This window comes from Haemaphysalis longicornis, unplaced genomic scaffold, assembly GCF_048455015.1.
Source record: "Haemaphysalis longicornis isolate Haplotype H1 unplaced genomic scaffold, Haemaphysalis longicornis Haplotype H1 scaffold_4, whole genome shotgun sequence".
Taxonomy (NCBI): Eukaryota; Metazoa; Arthropoda; class Arachnida; order Ixodida; family Ixodidae; genus Haemaphysalis; species Haemaphysalis longicornis.
This window is the reverse complement of record NW_027526361.1, coordinates 226846786-226867888: the sequence shown is the minus strand read 5'-3', so window position 1 is coordinate 226867888 and position 21103 is coordinate 226846786. Positions and strand designations below refer to the sequence as shown.

Below are 21103 nucleotides of genomic sequence, written 5' to 3'. Positions count from 1 at the left end.
CGACCACAAGCCTGCCGTGCGAGGGCTCGCTGCTTGCGCAGCTCGTGGAAACTCTGGCAAAGGCGGACGACGTCAACGACAGTTCTGGGGTCCTTGGATAGTAACATCTGGAAGGCGTCGTCATCGACTCCCTTTAAGATGTGTCGGACCTTCTCTGTTTCTGCCATGGAGGGGTCGACGCGTTTGCACAGGTCGATGACATCCTCTATGTAGCTAGTGAACGTCTCCCCAGCCTGCTGTCCTCGCACACGTAAGCGCTGCTCGGCTTGAAGCTTCCTCAACGAAGGGCGCCCGAAGACTTCCATGAAGTTACAGCGGAAGGAGGACCACGTCTTGTTGCGGGATTCGTTATTATTCCACCACGTCTCCGCGAGGCCGGTGAGAGAGAAGGGGACATTGATCAGTTTGTTCTTGTCATCCCATCGGTTGTGGCTACTCACACGTTCGAACATGGAAAGCCAGTCCTCAGCATCATTTCCGTCGGTGCCGTTGAACTTGGGTGGATCCCGCTCGCGCAGTGCGCCCGAGCAGATGATGGTTGGTGCCGCCGACGAAGGCTGCTGGACGGATTCGTGGTTCATCGTGGACAGCGTTCGGTTGCGTAGCTCCAGGATGGGACCGAAACACCTGACCTCCACCACTTGTAAGGGATATAGTTGACCCTCCGGTAGTAGACCGAACGTTGTTTATTGGCAGGAGCAGAAGCAAGGCGAGCGCAGGTACAAGCGCACCGACGATGGCCGAACACACGCGCGAAGCACCTTCAGCCGTACTTCTTCCACCGCTACAAGCGTGCGCGCATACCGTCGTGCATAGATTGGCCACGATCGCATGGCACTCTTTCTTGATATGGCGCATACCCGGATAAGCTGATGGCGTTAAGAGCTGCTCGTTATCCTTGCTACAATATATATATATATATATATATATATATATATATATATATATATATATATATATATATATATATATATATATATATATATATACAGAAAGAAATGCCGGCAGTCCACAACACCAAAGACGTTTTCAAAAAGTTGGGTAGCGTTCTCGTAAAATAGTTTACTTTAGACATTTTTATTTTGGATTTCATGTTACTAAGAGCTTGACTAAACTTGTTCCGAATTTGTGGCATAGGTTTTGCCTTCAAAGTTTTTCTGAGGCGTTTTACTTTACGCTTAGAATGAATAATTTAACACGTTATCCAGGGGTTATGTTTTCTTGTTTTCTTTGTTTTAGCCGGCACATAGTTAAGAACGCAGTGTGTTACGACCGCTTTGAACCTTGCCCATAGCATTTCGATATTTTTGTCTGAATCATTCGCAAGTAGTTCAAAACAAGCAAGTTCATGGAAAAGATGATCAAGTATGCTGGTGTCATCGGCATGGTTAATGTCAAGATATGTACTAAAGGAGTTGAACGGTATTGGGATGTCAAATACAGAAACAGAGCCTTGAATAACTTCATGGTCCGATACGCCTTCAAGAATTACGATCTGTGCTTGATCTGCAGGAAAATGATCGCTTAAAAACACAAAGTCATGTACATTAGAACAGCATCCTTGAACACGGGTAGGCTGTTTTACAATTTGGGAGAGAATAAGTATCAACATGATATCAAGGAGCACATCCGAGCATGCGCTGTGGTGTTGCATTGTTTGCCAGTTTATATCGGGTAGGTTAAAATCGCCGAGCAAGATTAGCCTGGCTCCGAGTACATGCCGATGCATATACGTGTGCAATGCTTGCAAGCTATCCTTGTCTGTAGATGGGCTGCGATAAACGCAGCCAACAAATACTGGGCGAGAAGTGAAGAGAAGCTTGCAAAATATTGCCTCGACTCCGGTAACCTCAGGAAGTATTTCAAAGGAAAGGTCTTTTTTTATTAAGATGGCCACGCCTCCCCCACGTGTCGGCCTATCTTTACGAATGATAACGTAGTTGGGGGGTGCTACCTCAAAATCTTTTATCTCATTTGTCAGCCACGTTTCTGTCAATGCTACGAAGTCCGGTTCAATTCCTAGAAGTAAGGATTCAAGTGGTACTAATTTTTGAAGCATGCTGCGGGTGTTTATGTTAAGAAATGTTACTTCTTTCGTTGGCTGCGGCGTTGAAGTTCGCCTGGTGTTTCCGCTTCGTCGTTTTTTTCATCGTTGATGCTGTGACGGCCAGCGGTTAGGAGCGCAATAGCATTTGTTTCCTCATCCCATCGGTACAGATCTTCGTTCACTTTTAATTTGTCATAGACCAGAAATACTTTGTCTCCAGCTTCTTTTCTTGCTTTTGCAACTTGACAAAGCTTTTTTCTGATGTCTCTTACTCTGTTTGAGAAATCCTCTACAACAGAGAAAGCGGTTCCTTTTAGTTTTGTGCAGTTTCTAAGAATGGTTGCTTTGTCTCCGAAGTCGAGGAGTTTTAGTATGACTGGTCTAGTTCTTTGAGCGTCTTGTTTTCCTGTCCTGTGAATTCTTTCTATTGGAACGGGTTTGATCTTCAGTATGTTTTTAAATATCTGCTCACTTATAGTTTGTTCGATGGTTTCGGTGTTTTCGTCTGCCTCCTCCGGTACATCGTACACAAGTAAATGTGACCTTCTAGACCGGTTTTCTAAGTCGTCTATTTTTAACTCGAAGTAGTGAACGGTTTTTTGAAGATTGGTTACTTGGGACACACAGGACGTGATCTTGTTTTCCAGTAACGTTACTTGTTCTAGTTTGGCTTCAATAGATTTCAACCGTTCTTTTTTTATTTCTTTTATGTCATCTGCAATTACTTGAAGCTGTTTCAAGATCTTGGCCATATCGGGCCCCGGGTTTGTTTCAATGTCACCACTGAGCAATAGTAATTCCTTAATACAGGCACACATGTCACACAATTGCGCATACATGTGCCTTTTCAACACATAGAAAAATTAATACAGTAGGATGGTTAATTTATGACAACCTTTTTTTTCAAGCTGTACATAGTTCCTGTTTTTGTCGCGTGGCCCCAGCTACACATTTGGTAAAGTGTACAACGTATGATGTGTTGAAATGTTTCTGGCTCATTGAACCACATGGGGAAGCATATACGGACAAGCGCCTTTCACAGGAAGTAATTCAGAGACCACGGACAAACCCTTCCCCAACCCCCGATTTTAAGCGATAAAGTGCGATGGTTGCACGTAAAAGTGTTTGAATTTATTCTATCTCTTTTGCATCGTAGACAATCGTCGCTAGCGACGTCACCTTTCAGGCGTACTTTACTTGTTTAGCCACCTTTCCATCTCCGTGACGACTCCTGAAAAAGCCTTGGCCAACGATTTCTGGTGCCACTATGACATTTCCAGGTGGATGCTGGTCGCAAGCATGCCTGGAACGCCGGCTTCCATATGACTACAATGAAAGAAGATTCAGTGACATTATAACAAAGCGAAGCTGTCTATGGCTCACTGATGACGTCAGAAGTGCGGGAAAATTCACTACAGGAAAGCAGGCTTTACACGAGCGGGTTAAGAAAAACGCTTCCAGTGATCGGAATTAAACCTGCAGGTCCCTCGTGTTATCAGGCCGATGTCTATCCACCTGCGCCATTCCGACATGATCGCAACAGCTTCGATTTTTAAGCGAAGCTTTCTGCGCCCCGCTGGTGGCGACCATGCACACCAAGACGGACTGCTGGAAAGCCAACTTTGTCGTCATCGCCATCTTCATTAGAGCAAGTAGAAAAGTTGGCTTTGGTGCAAGGCGTCCTTGCGTAAGGCGCAGGAGCACATAATCGTTGCATCGCAGCCATCAACGGCTGCCACCATCACAAGATGAGAACAAACGAATCCACCGTGAGATTCGACTTTTATTTGACACGGTTTGACGCAAAAAGGCCCCGCTTTTTATCTATCTTCGCCGCCGTAAATGAAGAGGCTCCGATTTTTTTTTATAAATTCCAAAATTGAAAGCCATCACTTACGTATTTAGGATGAATTATGAATTCGAACACAAACGTGCGCCTCTCTGAAGTTTCCCACAGACTTTAGGTTTAGGCGCGTTGTTCAGACTGAAAGAGTGACATTGAATGCCGCCCCGTCTCGCCGAGCGGGAGAACGCGAGTGGGCGTAATTGGTTGCTCCAAGAGCTGTGGAGTAAGGAGAATAAAAACCCTCGCGACAGCCCCTTTCGGAAACTTGGAACGTTCTGTCTAACTGAACTTAGATGTACGTTGATGAAACATGCCCCATTCATACGAGGAGATCGTGCAGCGGGAATGCTCAGAGGCTCCCATGTCAAGTTATGCATCAGGCATGGCATTTGATCCAACAAAGTAATTGCAAACGCCGTTCTGAATGCACCGACACATTAGGAAGTACAGCTTTGCTATTAAAGTTGATCGGATGTTTCTAGTATTCAGTTACGTTGGGCAAGAAAATACTGGCTTGAAGTTGAAATAGCAGCGTAATGCTTGTGTTATCACACAAGCAATTTAACTTGTTAGGTAAAACGAAGGAGTATGGTACACTGCACTAAACAAACATTTGCTAGATAGAACATTCGTATCTGTGTAAATACGACTTTGTCAGACGTATAGGCTGGTCCAACAGAAACAAAGCGTTTATGAGAATGCCATCTTCTTCATTGCCCTGAGATGCATGTCGGCGCCATTGACTTATGCTTATGGATTTGTAAAGGGGGGGCCTTGAAGTGGCGAAGTTACGGCGTTTAAGCACCCATCGCTGGCGCCCTATAGCTCCCGACCTTTTTAGTAAAGATCACATAAAATCAAGGGAAGCAGACCTTAGAAAAAAATGGCCATCAATGTGCTAAAAAATCTGTAGCTAAAAGCCACGTTGACAAAGCAGAATTTTCAATAGCGATCCTGCACTTCATGTTACGAAGTGACGTGAAGTGCAGCGAATTTTTATTTCAGACACCCGAAATAACAACAAGAATGACGAGGGAGATGTTAGGAAAGTAAAAGTGATAATAAACACACATAACAGACATCACCGAAGCGGTTGTCTTTGGCTAAGACCAAAAAGGCAAACAAATTACCTGCAAAGCGACATCCTGCGCCCCCCGCCTTCCGCCCCCCACCTGCCTTTTTTTAACACACAAATCAGCCGCAACGTGACAAAGTACAAGCTTTTCGTGCGGAGAAGGCTCGAACGGAAAACATATAAAATCCATGCGATACAAACTCGAGGCAACACATGCGTAGATGGATATTGTATTACTTAACAATTGGCAGTGCAGACATACAATAGAACACAAAGTAGATACACATAGACGTAATAAACCTTAATATTGGGGCATATCTACGTCATAAAGAAATTGTTCACGGTAGCTCCAAAAAATAAACGTTAATTTATTTCCGAAAGATTGTAGAAAAATACAAGACGGCATCAATGTAAGAACAGCAGGGTGTTTGTTCGAAAAGTCAGGAATTATATAGGTTGTCTTTCGCGGCCCCTAGTTTGAGCGGATTCGTTCTTTGTTGCAGCTCGCGTTATGTCGATTGTATTCGTGGCTCTTTTATTCGTATTGTTCCGTGAAGGCATCAAAATTATTTTTTAACTCTTGATAAAAGAACAATGCCATTTTTTGTTTATGATGTTTTGAATAGTCAGTATGCTATACTTGTGGAAAACGCAGGCAGCGTGGATTTTAGTGAACCATTTTCTTCAAAACGTATTACTTTCTTTTAAAGTAAAAGTAGCAGTGGCGTAGCCAGAATTATTTTCAGTGAGCGTTAAACCTCACGGGTAAAAAAGTTTGCGCAGCTTGTTTACGCCAACACAATACCTTCTTTTCTTTTTCTTATCGTACTCTCGTTTTTGCATTGAAATTTATCAACGAAGAGCGTAGAAACCATGGGCGGAAAAAAGACCGAAAGGAAGGGGGGATGTGCTATTGTAAAGTTTCGGGGGCGTTCTGACAACGGAACACCCTCCCCCGAGAAACCTGGCTACGCTATTGACTAGGATATTATCCAAATTTACTTCACCACTTGTTTCCCTCACAAGCGAACAATAAGTGACGCAAAAGTGTATTAACCAGTAATACAGTTCTTTTTTCAACTACGCGGGTAGAAGTCGTTTTAGTTTATAGATGACGTAAATAGAGCGTTATACATCGATTCAAATTCTATTTTTATGAGGTTACCAATTTAAATTTTCGCGGAACATGGTCGAGAAATTTGTTTGAAGTGACTTGTTCGATGGTCGTACTGCGCAATGGGAAAGAGATTTGTTGGCTTAAATTTTTATTGTTGGGGTAAAAAGTGACAAACTTAGTTTTATTTGTGTTCAATAAAATCTGGTTTGCTTCTATACTCGAATACAAGTCAAGAAAAAATGGGCGTAGCACAATCCCCCACTTCCAGTACCTTCTTCCAGCCAATGGTGCCGCTCTATCAACGTGACGTCCTGGCCGACCACCTTGCACCTGCAGACAGCGCTCGGAGCCAAGCTTTTCTGAGTGAGTCCGCGCCAAAACGTAGTTCTTCAGGACGCCTATATTTTGAGCCGAGATAAGAACCTTAGCTAAAAATTCTTTATTTGCCAATATAATGAAACACGTTAAAAAACTTGTTCGTCAGCCGGAGTAGTGAGTTTCAATTTTATTGCCGATGGTAAATTTCTGCTGTTCCGGGTTTTCCAGCAACCGCTTGCTTCTGGTTTTATGCATTGCCTGTTTCCTTTTCCGGTTTGGACTCCCCGAAGAAGCCGCGTGTGAGAGTGCGTTATCGTTCTCGACTCAGGATTCGGAGTTGAATGATGATGGTTGGTTGAGTTTTGCTGCTCTTGGGTGCGGCACTTTGGTGCCAATCCCTCCACCATCTGACAACGGTAGGATTGTGGTACGCTCCCATGCACGCCACGCCGATGGTACAAGAAAAACAAAAGCTCCGTGTCAACTGCAGCTGCGGGCGGGGGATGATCCGGAACGCGTACGTTCGCTTGCGGCGCATCTACACCCGGAGCGCAGCGTTGAAAAAACAGTCGGGACATTGAGCGATCTTCTTGGAATCAGCGTGAGTTTGGTGATGGACGTGAAGAAGGAGATGAAAAATAGCGATGGCAATCTTGCGACGCCCTCCCGAAAGCACCCGCGAAGCGGTGGAAGGAGACCATGCTAAGAAGTGTACGACGACTTCACGAAGTGCGCATTGCGGTCGTCCGTTCATCGCCTTTTTCACCGCAATAGGATCCCGACAGGGCAATTGCTGCGGGTGTCAACGCTAGCGGCGATGTAACTCCTCTTAAGCCATGGACTGTGCGCCGGCTGCTGAATGACATCGGGTTCAGGTATGAGAAGAGGGACCGGAACTCGCTGCTGATCGAGCGGCACGACACTGTCGCGTGGCAGCAGAAGTACCTGTACGACATCGCCAGGTACACGATTGAAGATAAAAAAATATTCTACTTTGATGAAACCTGAGTGAATGCGGGACACACGATATCGACTGTTTGACGGACGCGATGGTTGCTTCCCACCCTGACGCCTTCATGCGTGGTCTGACGACAGGTTTAAGGCAGCCGTCAGGGAAAGGATAGCGCCTGATTGTACGGCACAGTGAGGGTGGCTTCGTCGGTGGGTGCCTGGACATCTTTCGGAGTAGGAAGGCAGGCGACTACCACGAGGAGACGGACGACATCCGCTTTGAAAGGTGATTTGGGGCCGTTTTGCTAGAACTTCCACACGGTAGTGTAATTGTCATGGACAATGCCTCGTACCACTCGTGGCTGGAAGAAGCAGTGCCTACGACGACTTCACGCAAAAATGTTGTTCAGGACTGGGTGACGTCCGAAGGACTTGCTTGAGATGAAAAAACACTTAAAAAGGAGCTCCTCAGCCTTGTAGCCACTGTTAAGACACGGTAAATCAGGTAACGTATTGACGGTGCAGCTGAAAACACAGGATGTATTCGGGAGCACTACCATTGTGAGCTTAGTCCTACTGAGCGCATATGGGCACAGATGAAGCGAGGCGTCGCAGCAAGAAATGCCACATTTAAGCTGCCATATGTAGAGGTGCTCCTGAGGGAAGAAGTTGCCAAGATAACAGCTCAGCACTGGCAAACTCTGTTCAGCGTGTGATCAGCATTGAAACAAAATTCAGAGGAGACGGTGGAGCAAGTGTGCATGTTCAACCTATTATAATACATCTGGGTAAAGACATGGACTCCGACAGTGACCTATCTGCTATCGAGTCTTTTCAAGATGTGTAAAGCTGCGACCTATTCGCCAGTGCCGCCTTTGCCTCGTTCAGTTATTGTGGAGTGCGGCGTTTAGCTTAAATACCTGTGTTTTCATAGCTGCAGAAGCAAGAAACTCCTTCAGACAGCAGAGAAGACCAGATATGCTGTTTGTGTGCTTTATTTCTGAAGTTAACTGAGCAGCCTGTGTGTGGTGCGTAACTTGCTCAGGGTTGATTGCTTTGACATGCAGCTATGAGCATCAGAAGAGACCATTGCAATGTTTGGTTTGTAATCTCATGTGCCATTACTCACTGTTGTCTGCTGTGTCGTAGACTCAACAGTGATCTTCATGTATAACAGTGAGTGCGGCAAAAGCTATTTCAACAATCGGGTTATGATCTCATTTGCTGTAGTGAACGGAGCGGTGTTTTGTGTGGTGATGGCTCATGGTTGATTGCCTTGATGTGTAGCTATGAGAATAAGAAAAGCCTGTTGCAGTGCTTGGTTTCTCACCTCATTTGTTATAAGTGTGGTGCAGGAATTAAGCCGAATAAGTTCATTCATGACAGGATTCTTCGTGGCAGATGTATTCATAAAAGGAAACCGTACATCTCGAGCTACAGGAAACCCGCACTGTTCCAAACTATTTTCTGGAAGCAAAGCCACGCTTACACTGTGCGATAGTTCTCGCTGCACGAGGAGGGTGACTATTGGCATGTATAACATGAGGTGTGTGCAAGCCGAGCCCAGCGAGTTCACCAATTCAGTTTAAGCCGAATCACTTCTGCGGTGTGTGGCTTTGGGCTCCTTGTGCAACACTGTAAATGGTGATAAAGGCAAGTTTCAACAACAGGACAATACACTAGTTTGAGTTTTCACTGCAAGTTTTTTACATTGTTTGGACAAGTACACACGTATGGGATGCAGAAACAGTTGCAAATAAAATGCCTACATGAAAGCATGTAACTGAACATTGTCTGCTTGTGTAGCTGGCTGAGCCAAGTTGTCTTTTGATTGAGCGTTAATAACAAATAAATCTGCTTCAGTCTCTTATTGCTCATTTCATTTGCTCTGCATAATTCAGCAGTGTGTCTGTTTAGCTGTGTGAGCCAAATCTGATATGCATGATAACAGAAGTGATGACCAGAAAAGTTGCTTCAGTGTTTTATTTCTACTTTAATTCTGTTTAGCTGCTATCTGCTGTCTTATGCAGGAGTTAGGATAAATGGGTTTTATCTGTGGTCTAAGCCACTGGATAAAATGCAGGAGCACAACGTTAATGAAGACAATTCCCAAAGCTTTGGGAAGAGGAAACTACGTTGGCTTCAATCGATCCTCCCATGTATGGGAATACTTTCATGTAGTGCATTTTTGCAAGATAATAAATTTCTTCCTGAGCATATGATCCGATTCTGGCTCTTGCGTAACAAGAAAAGTATGATATCCACTGACCAGTTTCAGCGGAGCGATATGGGACATATGTGTGTTTCCATGCGTCCACTCAACCGACATGTCATACATCAACCAGTGCAGATAGCTTTTTATGGTACAGATTACTAAGTAACCCTTCAAACATACTTCACTGTCCGTGTTATGAATTTAGCATCAATTGATGTGGTGTCATTGTGATTTACACTCCTAATATATGCGTAGACATTGCACGTGTTGCGTTGTGAACAGCGCTGCAGCAAGCAGCAGCTTACTGTTCGAAATTGCATCCACGATGTTGAGCACTGCTGGAGCAGCGAGCTTCTCGCTCAAGCAGCCAGTTGTGATGCAACACGGAGAATGGGTGAAATGCTCACTTTTCCACCCTGAATGCTCTATCTCGAATTTACAGCACATGCATGCAGATGACCATTACAGCAGCAGCTTCTTACTTAAATGACATAAACACAAGGCGAGCAGTGCCTATATAGCTTCAATAATGCACGTCTCAGATGCAAGAATTTGATTTATTGAAGAATATGCATCCGCATATGTAGAAAAGCTGAAAGGTGGGTTATTTGATTTCAGTGCTGTGTTTCACGTCTTCACATGCATTGTTGCAGCTAATCATACCGGTGAAATCTAGCTCATGAAATTTCACTATCGCAAAGCACAGCTCATTTGCGAAGCCTAAGCAAGACAATGAAATTGAACTTGCAGTGGTAATAATAATTATTATCATAGACAATGCAAACTCAACGCAGATCCCTATTCGTATTTAATTCACAAAGGTTTTTGTCCAAAACAACAATTTAAAGCGCTCCAACATAAAACAGACGAAGAAAACATACCAGCTTGAAGTAACACATTTAACAATAGAATCTTATCGTAACCGAGAATCAAAATAGAAAAGGTGGCATTTTTAAATCACATAACGCAGCTAAGCTACAACTCTTACGCATTCACGTTCAAAAAACGCGTTAATTCAGCTTCTTGTATTTGGCGACTTGATCACAATTTGGCCGAATATGCTTGCGCCCGGCATGGACTTGGGACACACGGCTCGACATATGCTGTAATGAAATGCAGCGCGCGACGTCGCGCTGTTTGCGTTTCGCCCCGTGCATAGCTCTCCATGGCGTTAGCGTCGTGCGCTATGCACAACAGTAATATTTACGACTGGCGTAATCTACGAGAAATTAACAAGGGGCTATCGGCCCCTGTCGCAGTCACTGGTAGGATAACGTGGGTAGCACAGACACAGGAGTGACTAAACGGTAGAACGAGAAGCACTTCACGCTCAAGACGAAACGCCCGCACAGGATGACGAGGACCGCTTTGTATCACAGCGTACACAGAATCCAGTACCTGCAGCGGGGGCTATTTCCCGGCGACGCCGGTCGATCACAAAACAGAAGAAAAAACACCATAGCGATTGTCGTTACCGAGGATGTAAAGAACCGTGCACACAACACGCAAACAAGAAATACGACTGAACGGCACTAAAAATCATTCTCAGAGCCAGACGCCGCCGGTGGATTGACGCGAACAGCGGAGGTTGCCATTTTGGTAGAAGTCCGTAAGCGCGGAAGAACATGTCTGTGATTTCTTCCGTAAACGCGGCGTAGAGGCGGTCTACCATGACGTCACGTTGATACGGTGACACCATTGGCTGGAGGGGGGTCCTTTGATGAGGAAAAGCCGCATTTTTCTTGAGTTGTATCCGAGTATAGCCATTTCGGTAATTTTTCAAGCAAGACATTTTTTTATTGTTTGGAGTGGAGCAAGATCGGTCCCAAAGAAGGATATGAAGGATATCGCACAGAAGAATAATAGCGGCCTGATTATAGATCCACGTGGTATTCCAAAATTGAATTTCCCTGGTTTAGATATTGCGTGCTTGATTTCTGTGCATTCAAAACGGTTGCATAGGTAGCATTATACTAGCAAACACACCTAATCCTATTCTTATATCATTTTGGCAGTAAAATGTAATGCTTTTTGGAGAAAAAGTTATCGTAATACCATTAAGACCCTTTTTGTGAACATTTTTTGTCACTGTAGTCAAGTATTTTATATTTCAAGTTGAACAGAGCTAACTCAGTTGATTTTTCTTTGCAGAAACCATATTGTTGCTTTGATATGAGGCTGTTGGTCTTACAAAAATTCTAGGTTCTAATATTAATTGTCCGTCGTATAACTTTTGAAATTACTAGAAGTACTGAGATTTGCGTATAATTATTCATATCATTGCAATGTCATTGTTATATGACGAAATAACTGCAATTTTTTAGTTTTATGGGGAACACATCTGTACTCATTAAGAGGTCGCAAATGAGTGATATCAGTTGGCAAACTAATTAGGCTAATGCCTTTATAGGCTCTACTTTTATTTCATCTACCCAGAAGCTTCACTGTTTTTTACCTGTTTTATTATATTGAATACCTCGGATTTTGAAACAGGAGATAGGTATATAGAATTGTTTTTACTAATTTTGTTGTATGATTCAGGATCAGTAGCTGCATTCGTTTTGGAAGGTGCACCTGATACCAAGAAGTGCTCAGAGAATTGATCTGCAAGAACAATTCCTTTTAATATTAGGCCATGTATCTCTAGCTCTAGGATTCCTCTGTTTTGGTTTTTCGTCTTTAAGGCACTCAGATTAGTCCAGATTTTTTTTTTTACGCTAGCAAATCTCTTTTCATGGTATGAACAATGCGCTTTTTCAATTATAGTAGTTTAGTTTACATATAATTGTATAATTCTATTAGCTGATTCAGGATTTTCGTTTTCACAAATAACGCAAATAGCCCGTCGCGTTCCCGGACCCTTCTCAGACATGTGTCGTCAAATCATGCCTTCCTAGCGTTTTTACATTTCTTGGTTTGTAAAGGAGGAGATGCCACGTTGTAGAGCTCTTTCACTTAGTAATAAAGAAGTCGTAGCAATCCGTGGCGTTCTCCATATTGAGGACATCAAGTCAATCTACGTTTCCAGTAATTCTCTTGAAACACAGCAATTTTGTCGTCATTTATTCATCTGCGCGCAAGGCGTGTCGCAACTCTGTTTCGTTTGGGTGGTTCAGAACGATGTTCAAAAAATGAAAATCGCAATAGGTCACTAAGGCTTGAAATTAGCACACCACCTTTTTAATTGTTAGTTTGGCAATTCATGAAGCACAGATCCAGCTGGGTCATAGACGCGCGGGTAAGGCGTGTTGGGGAGTTAATGACGTTTTCATAGCCACAGTGAAGAAATATCAAGCAGTTTTGCTTGCAAGGTTGCAAGGACAGCGAGGATGTCTTTAGGTCACCAGCAACGACGACTGGTTTGTCGCTGAGCTGGTTACAGTAGGGTAGCAAATCTTCAACAAATTTCAAAAAGGTTGCTTTGATACCTGAGAGAAGCCTGTAGATAACTGCGACCCCTGAGATTGGCACACTCATTAACAGTGACGCGTAGGCGTAGGTTAGAACTGAATATTCTTGAACTACGCGAAACCGTATATAGTTTCGCATGTAAGCTGCCACGCCCCCTCTTTTGGCTACTTCGGCGCGACGTCGCAAACCTTCGCAAGCCAGGTCTCGTAGAAGACCAGTATTCAAATTGATGGACAACTTTGCTACGGAACACTTCGACTAAATTTTGTTTGATTTTTAGTCTTTGCGCATTGAAGTGAAGCAAGGAAGTCTGCTGCTTATCCCGTAATGCTTTTCTGCTATTTATGCAGTGCGTCATGGAGTCTCAGTCGTGGCTCGGGTCCGAAGTGCTGTCACCTATTATGCGGAAGTGTACAGTTGGGCAGGCATCGAACTCTGTTCTCTTCATGTTATCATTTTATCCGGTGTACGTCATTGACTTACGTGTATATTTGAATCCCTTGTCGGAAGGCCTCTGGGAACGATGTCGTTTATTGCTGTGTCAAACGATCCGGTATTCTTCTTCCTTTGCTTTAGTCCTCATTTTCCAAGTTAAGGCCTTATTTCAGGCTGTTAGCTTTTCACAAAAGAATATCTTACTGTTTGCCTGTTTCAGTTTCCGTGTCTTTTCAAGCCGAGCTTTGTTTGTTACGTGGGATGAGAAACATACAGCCACAGGGGCGGTCTTAACACTTCCGCTTTCTTTTTGTTTTGACGAAAGCTGATATACGGCTTCAATATGCTTTTAGGAAAGCCGTGAAAGGTCGACTTCTACGGCCGAAACATACTTCTTGTGGAGCCAGTTTTCGTTGGCGTGCTGAGGCAACCCATGCACTACCGAGTTCATGCATCGGCTATACTACTCTAAATCATTGACTTGTTCTCTTAGCTGTTCGAGCTCCGGTTCTTTAACTATGCCCTCGAGTCCTTCCACGCGCATTCTTAAGCCGAATATATCCGCATTTTTTAGTTTCATCTTAGCAACTGCTTCTTCCGACTTTATTTTACATTTCCTGCATCGAATTTTCAATGGAATGAGCTGTCTACTTGATACTTTCTAACGCATCCACATTCGATCTTGTTCAAAGGAGCGTTGAAAGTTTGCGGTGGATTTGAAAATATCATTTGGGATGCTTATTTTCGGTTCAATGCCTGATTTCCTAGCCACCAAGCTCAGTGGAGTTTGTGTACAGGCCTCACACTTCCAGGATTTGTATCAGCGTCCGACTTCATTTTGCACGTCTTGTCCTTCACCGCGGAGCAGGGTGATTCACAATCAGTTCCTATTAAGTATGCACCACTGGCCAGCTCTTGCTCGCAAGAACGACAGTAATGTACGGCGCAAAAATCACAAAATGCGCTCAGCAGCAGTGTTATCCGATTTAGCTCGAAACAATTCGTTCGTAGTTGAAGGACCGACCTGCAATGACAAAAGAGTTCGGCTCAGTCGTGTTGAATGGAACGAAGCGGTGCCACTGCTGCTGTGTGTGCATCAGGCTGTCAGCGATAGGGCCTGGCTTTAACGTAGGCGGCCACCTAGTCTAGGCTGTCGATCCTTTCTCCCAGCTACTTTTCAGCGTGATGTAAAGTGATGAAACAGAAAAAGGGCGATGCCCACTGGTCTGCAAGAGCAAAAATGAACGTTCCGCATCGGACAAAAGCTGCTCATAAACAGCCTGAAGAAGCATTTTCTTCGAAGGTATTTCAGCGGAACATATTACCTCTTCAAACGCTACGTTGTTCCACTTCCCATTCAGAACAGTGTGCACCATAATCAGTGCAGCACAGTGCCCAAGGCAGTGCCGCTCGTTGAGACTTACAAATGCGGATTCAGGGCATACTCCACGAAGCTTTTTAATGGTTACGTTTCGAACATCATGACGACTCAAGGAATAATACGTGAGCCTACATAATACGTGTCACCTATGGATAGACACAAGCAAGCGAGGAAAAATAGGCTGAAACGTCAACAACGCTCATTTAATGCCAACATTAAGCAATAGACAGCAATTTGCGAAGAGAAAGCCACAGACAGAATAAAATAAATACACGCTAACTGAGGCAAAACAAAGGCGGATTAAAGCAGAGCGAAATAATTGTACGGAAAGGTATGTGTGCTCAACAAACAAGTACAACTTTTATTAGGCGCCTTCTCCCTGACAAATTCCCCTAAGTGCGTATGAGCCATATCCACCGGTACAACCATATCGACCTTATCCACCATTTGAGCCTCGCCATGAGCCCTATTCCCCGGTTTTACCATAAATGGTACTGAAGCAATGAGTTAAGAACAATAGTCATGCTTGGCTCACTGGAAGCGCGCCTTGTAGCTTCTGTAGCACTGACGAATACAAGCCACGAAGAAATTGATGATGTAGAAGATTAAAAGCCTGCGCGGCATAGTAAATACAACCAAAACAACATCTAGCCAGAAACAAGGCTACAGAACCATAGACAAACGAATGCCTGCTTCAGAGCAAGCTGTCAGTGTACCGACTGCGCTGCTCCTCGACGATTGTGTAGCTTTTAAACCGTATTTGTTTGGCTCGTTGGGCTTTCGTTTGGTTGTCTGCGCTTCCTGTTTATTAAAATGTAGTCAGGGATATTGGCACTGTCCTAAAGTGTCACTTTTCTCCTTTGCCGTAGTCTGAATGCAATGTTTCCGCCTTTGCGAGACACGGAGAAACAATATAACTTTAGCATCATGCGCTCCTTGGCCGCAGAAACACGTTTTACTCCAACGTAGACTGTTTAAATCCCACCTCAGCCATTTGGGTCTGCACATTTCAGCACGCAACTCCGGTTACCATATACGAGAGCTCCAACACCTAAAAGCTGCAACCGGTTGCTACCATTTCTTCACAATCGGGCATTCTGCGACATTGTCGGCCAAGTCGGTAGTAAATATCAACCATTCGCTCTGCAATGATTCAAAAATTAACTTAAAATACCCTGGAAGCTCTCCTTTGTAAAAGGCCCGTAGTGAGAGATGCATGTGCTTAAAGCGCAGTTCTGAAGCCATAGAAGCTTGACTGTTTTATTTTTACGAACTTAAATATACTCCGGCGTAAGTGTAGTATGTGTTTTTTTCTAATATTGGTGTTAATAGCCGGAGACATCAAAGGTTCTTCATTGATGTAGTTTCACTGAAGCACTTTAGTTGAGCCTTGCGAAAGACGCCTGTTGCACGTGGCCTGCTATATCAATGTATCTCCACTTTTTCTTTCAGGCAAATCAGTGGCCATCTTCACGATTCTCATGGTTGGCCGCTTTGCACTTACCACTGCGTACAACGTTGGATACCTGTACGCAGCGGAGATATACCCTACTGAGATCCGTTCACAAGCTATTTCTATGCGTCAAACTTTTTGGTCTCTTGGAAAGTTCCTCAGCTCGCAGGTCGTCCAGCTGGTGAGTGTTTCCTCTTTTAGGGTACAACTATTTCCCCCACCAGCGGATTTCGATAAAGCAGTATTAGACCGACGTTCTACATTTCCCAAGTCACGTTGGCTCACGCGCCCTGTTTCGATGCTAACTCGCAAGGTGAATATCCACGGTTCCGTCCCACAAATGACACACAAAATATCCTGACATTTCACAATGAAGATTTTTTTCATTCATTCATTGGCACGCAATGCTAAAAGGGATCAGAGAATAGAAACCGCGTAATTGAGTTCAAAGAAATTTCAGGGAAGTTTTAGTAGGAGACCAAACAGGGACTTTCAGAATGCGAGACTGACACGCACCCTCAATGCCATTACAGCTCGACGAATAAATGTGCGGAAAGGTGGACCCAGTGACTGTTCTGTTGCCTTTTAGATAGAAATGTGTGTTGAAAACATTAACTGTAGCATTTCTGAATAGATTGAGCATGCCAAATAGAGTACGCCAGTTAAGCAACAAATCAAGTATGTTGCCTCCTACTACCTATTGGCTTGGTGAGAACAACGTGTATGAAAAAAATAGAAGGAAAGTTAGAGGATGCTAAGTATATTCAAATGACGCATACAGCAATCCGATTCTCAGGCTTCAGCAAAGCTACAGGAAAGTTAGAGGATGCTAAGTATATTCAGATGACGCACACAGCAATCCGATTTCCAGGCTTTAGCAAAGCTACACCTTGACTTGTGCTTAGGCATTCACGGAAATCTATTTTTTGTTTCCAAAGCGATTTTCCTTAAACATTTAGCTCATCAGAAGCCCCCGTGCTGATATGACTTCTCCGCTATGGGGTTCTCCACACCGAAATTATATTCTGGCCATGACATTCTCTTTCCTCCGTGATTACAGTGCCGAAGCCCTCGATGTTGTTCTAGAACACGGAGAAAAAGCAGCGTAGTGTGCATACCTTATTCATAATTTGCACCACGAAACTTGTCACTCCAATGCTTTTGTCTGCTCTAAGCAAATCGTTTTCGGCACCCTTGGGTACGGGAAACTTTAGGGGCCGGGCATGTCGTCATAGCTGGTTCAAGGTCATGGTTTGCCACCGTGGTGACGCGACGTCACGCATTCAAAGAGACGTTTCGAAGATTACCGCTTCCCCTGGCCGTGACCAAACCTGGATCCCTCGCGTTACGAAGCCGATGTCAAGCCAACGCCGCCACATAGGCACACGTTCCTTATATGCAAAGTTGTGGGGGTGATCTTTGCGCTGCTACGTTGGCATAGAGGCTGCTGCTGCGAGGCCTCAAATAAGTACACAATGATTTAAAATACGGAAAACCATGAATTACAAAATAATTACCCCCCAAACCTGTGAACAAATTCAGTGTGTCTTTAGACGCCATTTCAAGAGTTGCGGCCCCTTCTCTTGACTACAACGCCAGGCTGATAGTGAAACTAGTCAAGAGAGAGGGCTACTGCCCCTTTGGCGAATTATTTCGCCTGAGATGACAGCTTTCAAGCTGAGTGCAACTGCTTCAATTTTTTAACTTTTTTGTGCAGGGTAGAAATCCAACCTGTTAACTTACAATTCCGCCATTTTTACCTGCTCAAAAATTGCACCGTGGAGTTTACGTTTAGTTTTACAATAGTCACTGCACGTTATTTGCATTCTACTGCTTTCAGCTTAGTATGCAATAAATTATTTCAGCACTTCACAAATGTTTTCTACACTTCATTTCTCTCCCGGTTAAAAAAAAGCAACGGTGCGATGTCCCCCGTCGACCGTGCGACATTATTACCCACAGTGCTCCCCTTAAATATGTCTGTACTTTGCCTGGGTGTAACTGCTGTTAGCATTTTTTTTGTGCCCTCTGGCTAAATCACTTTCAAATGTCAAGTTTTTAGTGCTGCTACCTTGTAACGCGCCTATTCTAATTTCTTGTGACAGCCAGTTGCCTTTGCTCTGTCGAAAAGACCATGGCCTAGAATCAACAAAAAAAAAATACCCGGCACTTCTGTCTTCTTTGACATGCAATCTGGCACACAATAAAGCTTCCGCGCTGCATACATACTGGCAGTCATATATTTATGCATTGCATCTGTTTTAGCGCTAGCGTGAATACAACAATATTATGTGTAGGGTTGGTTGCGTGAGAAAGGTTCAATGCTGAATTTTAGATCCACACGAAAAGAAAAAAAAACTTAAAAGTTGCATATATTACGCAGTCTTTCGGGACCCCAAAACATTTCCAATGAATCGAACGTCCAATTAAACAACCAGCGCAAGAGCCGTACCCTCATTCGTCCACAACACGCCTACCTTCTAGATTTTATTCAGGATCCCGACCTTCGCCTCCAAGTCAAGTCTACGACATCGGTTGCATGATGGTTGAGACTAGTCCCTAAGATCTATGCCTGAAGCATCGGTAAAATAAAATGGTCAAACGGCGCTCTGCGCAACAATGTAAGTTCACGAGCTCTGAGAAATACCTCAGGAAGCGCGAGCCTTCACTGCGTAAAACTGCCGTCTAGTAACTGTGGCGCTGCCCAAGTGGCGATGGCGCCAACATAAGCAGAGAACAGGTAGCTGTTCTCGCGCTTGAAAATTTGAATTTTATTGCGTAGTAACGGTCCCCTCGTTGGTTTGTATGAAGGAATAACTTCTAGTTACCGTAATGGTGGGTTTCAGCTTCAAAATACGGTGCATTTGGTTCCATTGAATTGCATGTAATATTGACGTGACCAGCGTACCACACGTAAGCAACCAAAAATTCCAGTTAAGCGAATTTGAATTATCAAGGCTCCACTGAGTTCTGCATGACAGCTGTCATACAATAAATTCAAGAGCCGCAGACTGGCAGTACATCATTAGCCGAACAGTAACGACACATCAGAGACACGGATATTCCGTTTACTTTTATTCTTCCGCAACTCTTACTGAAGTCTTTCTCTGTGGATGTGTTTCCCTCTACAGTCTTTCTACGGCCGCTTCCTGCCACTCTTTGTGCTGGGAGGCCTGCCCTGCGCATCCGCATTGATCATTTCCGCTGCCGGAGACAAACAACCAGAGGCTCCCTGAGACACTGGAAGAAGGAGAGGCGATGCGGGACCTTCCGAAGTCTTGGTGTCCCTGTTTGGCTGAAAAGAAGAAAACGGGCCGAGAGCGCCGCGGAACGGACTCTCGAGGGAGGAGCCAATCCACAATATCAGCGGCTACCATAAACAGTGTCAGCCCACACTAGAGAGTGAAGCGACGATGCTGGTTTTGGCTGTCACAAAACTTTCGTATTGTCCCATTTTGTTGCGACTACGGTCGTAATGGCGATGTGAGGGACATCCGAATTCTGACTTATTTAGAGAAATATGTTAGCAAAAGAATGCACTCCCAACACTTTCGTCCCCCTGTGCCGTTTGAGATAACCTTTGCCTGTATTTTGTAAGCCAGCCGGTGCAGCTCAGACAAAGGTAGGTTTTATTAGTTCTATTTTCTCTAACATAAAGGGATATATTTCTATTCTCCGTAGATGAATATTTTATACAGCTTTTCGTAGGATTTTTTCTGTGGGTTAAAGAGTGGTATGTATAATCACTGAATGTACTCGAATGGGTAAATCCAAACACTTCAGCTGGACGCATAACGGGGATAGACTTGAAATATGAGTTTACGGCACCTTCTCACCGGCGCCCAGTCACCTTTTCATCGCAATGCACAATAAAATACCCCCACTGTTAAAAGATGCTTCTCCTAGCATTTTTCGTATACCATTGACACCCCTTGTAAACGATGCCATTGATCAGTGGCCTATTTTGTCCTGGTCCACTAAAGCCTTTGTCATGCTCTTCAAGGCATGTCCAATGTCGGGGCCAAACGTTGAGATTGTATATTTGCTAGACATAGTACTTGAAGTCTTGAACAGGAACACTCAGTGTTTCAAATTTGTGTACTTGCATAAAGTTTGTGAATTCTGGCTAAAGAATACCTACTTCGCCACTTTTTGGCATTATCAAAAAGAGCAGTTTCAGGGCTAAACATGCGAAACAGATGTTTTACAAAGATCACAAACACTCTCATCACACGGCAGAAACGTCAAGTAAGCCAATATTGGCGGAATGGTCGCACCTATTTCATGCTTTATTTCAGTGCAAACTGCTGCTTTTCCAAGCCTCCATTAGACGTTTTCTTCCAACAATATTGCAAATTTCAGTAAAAAATTTCAACACTCAAAAACGCTAAAGAAATAAAAAAACCCCAAATTTGTGATTGATTATTTTTCTGCACTGTAGGTATTTCGATTCCACAGTAAGAGCATAGAGCTCCCCTTGCACTACATCGCTTCCTTCGTAAAAATTCCGGTTTAAAAACTGTAAGCAATCTGTTCGTGTTTCACGCTGAAATTGCGCGACAAAGCGTTTGTTAGTATTTTTGAGACTGGAAAAACCCAGGACTACAAAATCATGCATGGTGTTACGCTTTGTAAAAACGTTTTTTTTCCGAAAGCAAGCCTGTGTTTCCATTATTGTTATTGAATACAAAATTATGAGTTACAATAAATATATTCCTTCCCTATCCTAAATTAGAAAAAATGATGTGCTTTACGAATGCCAGTGTACTCAAAACAATTTGTTATGCACTATCTCGAACATGAGAATGAAACAGTGAAAACATATGTAATACCACACCTCACTGCACAAATAAA

At 43.8% G+C, this 21103-nt stretch overlaps 1 protein-coding gene across 1 annotated transcript in view; it reads left to right on the top strand.

Moving 5' to 3' along the window:
- The window catches only part of LOC144179683 (organic cation/carnitine transporter 2-like), an 86335-nt gene extending 65232 nt beyond the window's left edge, over positions 1 to 21103 (top strand). Inside the window, exons 2-3 of the mRNA XM_077708130.1 lie at positions 16249 to 16430; positions 19381 to 21103. Coding sequence (XP_077564256.1) covers positions 16278 to 16430; positions 19381 to 19485 — 258 coding nt within the window. The 5' untranslated portion in view covers positions 16249 to 16277 and the 3' untranslated portion in view covers positions 19486 to 21103. The remainder of the gene's footprint in view (positions 1 to 16248; positions 16431 to 19380) is intronic.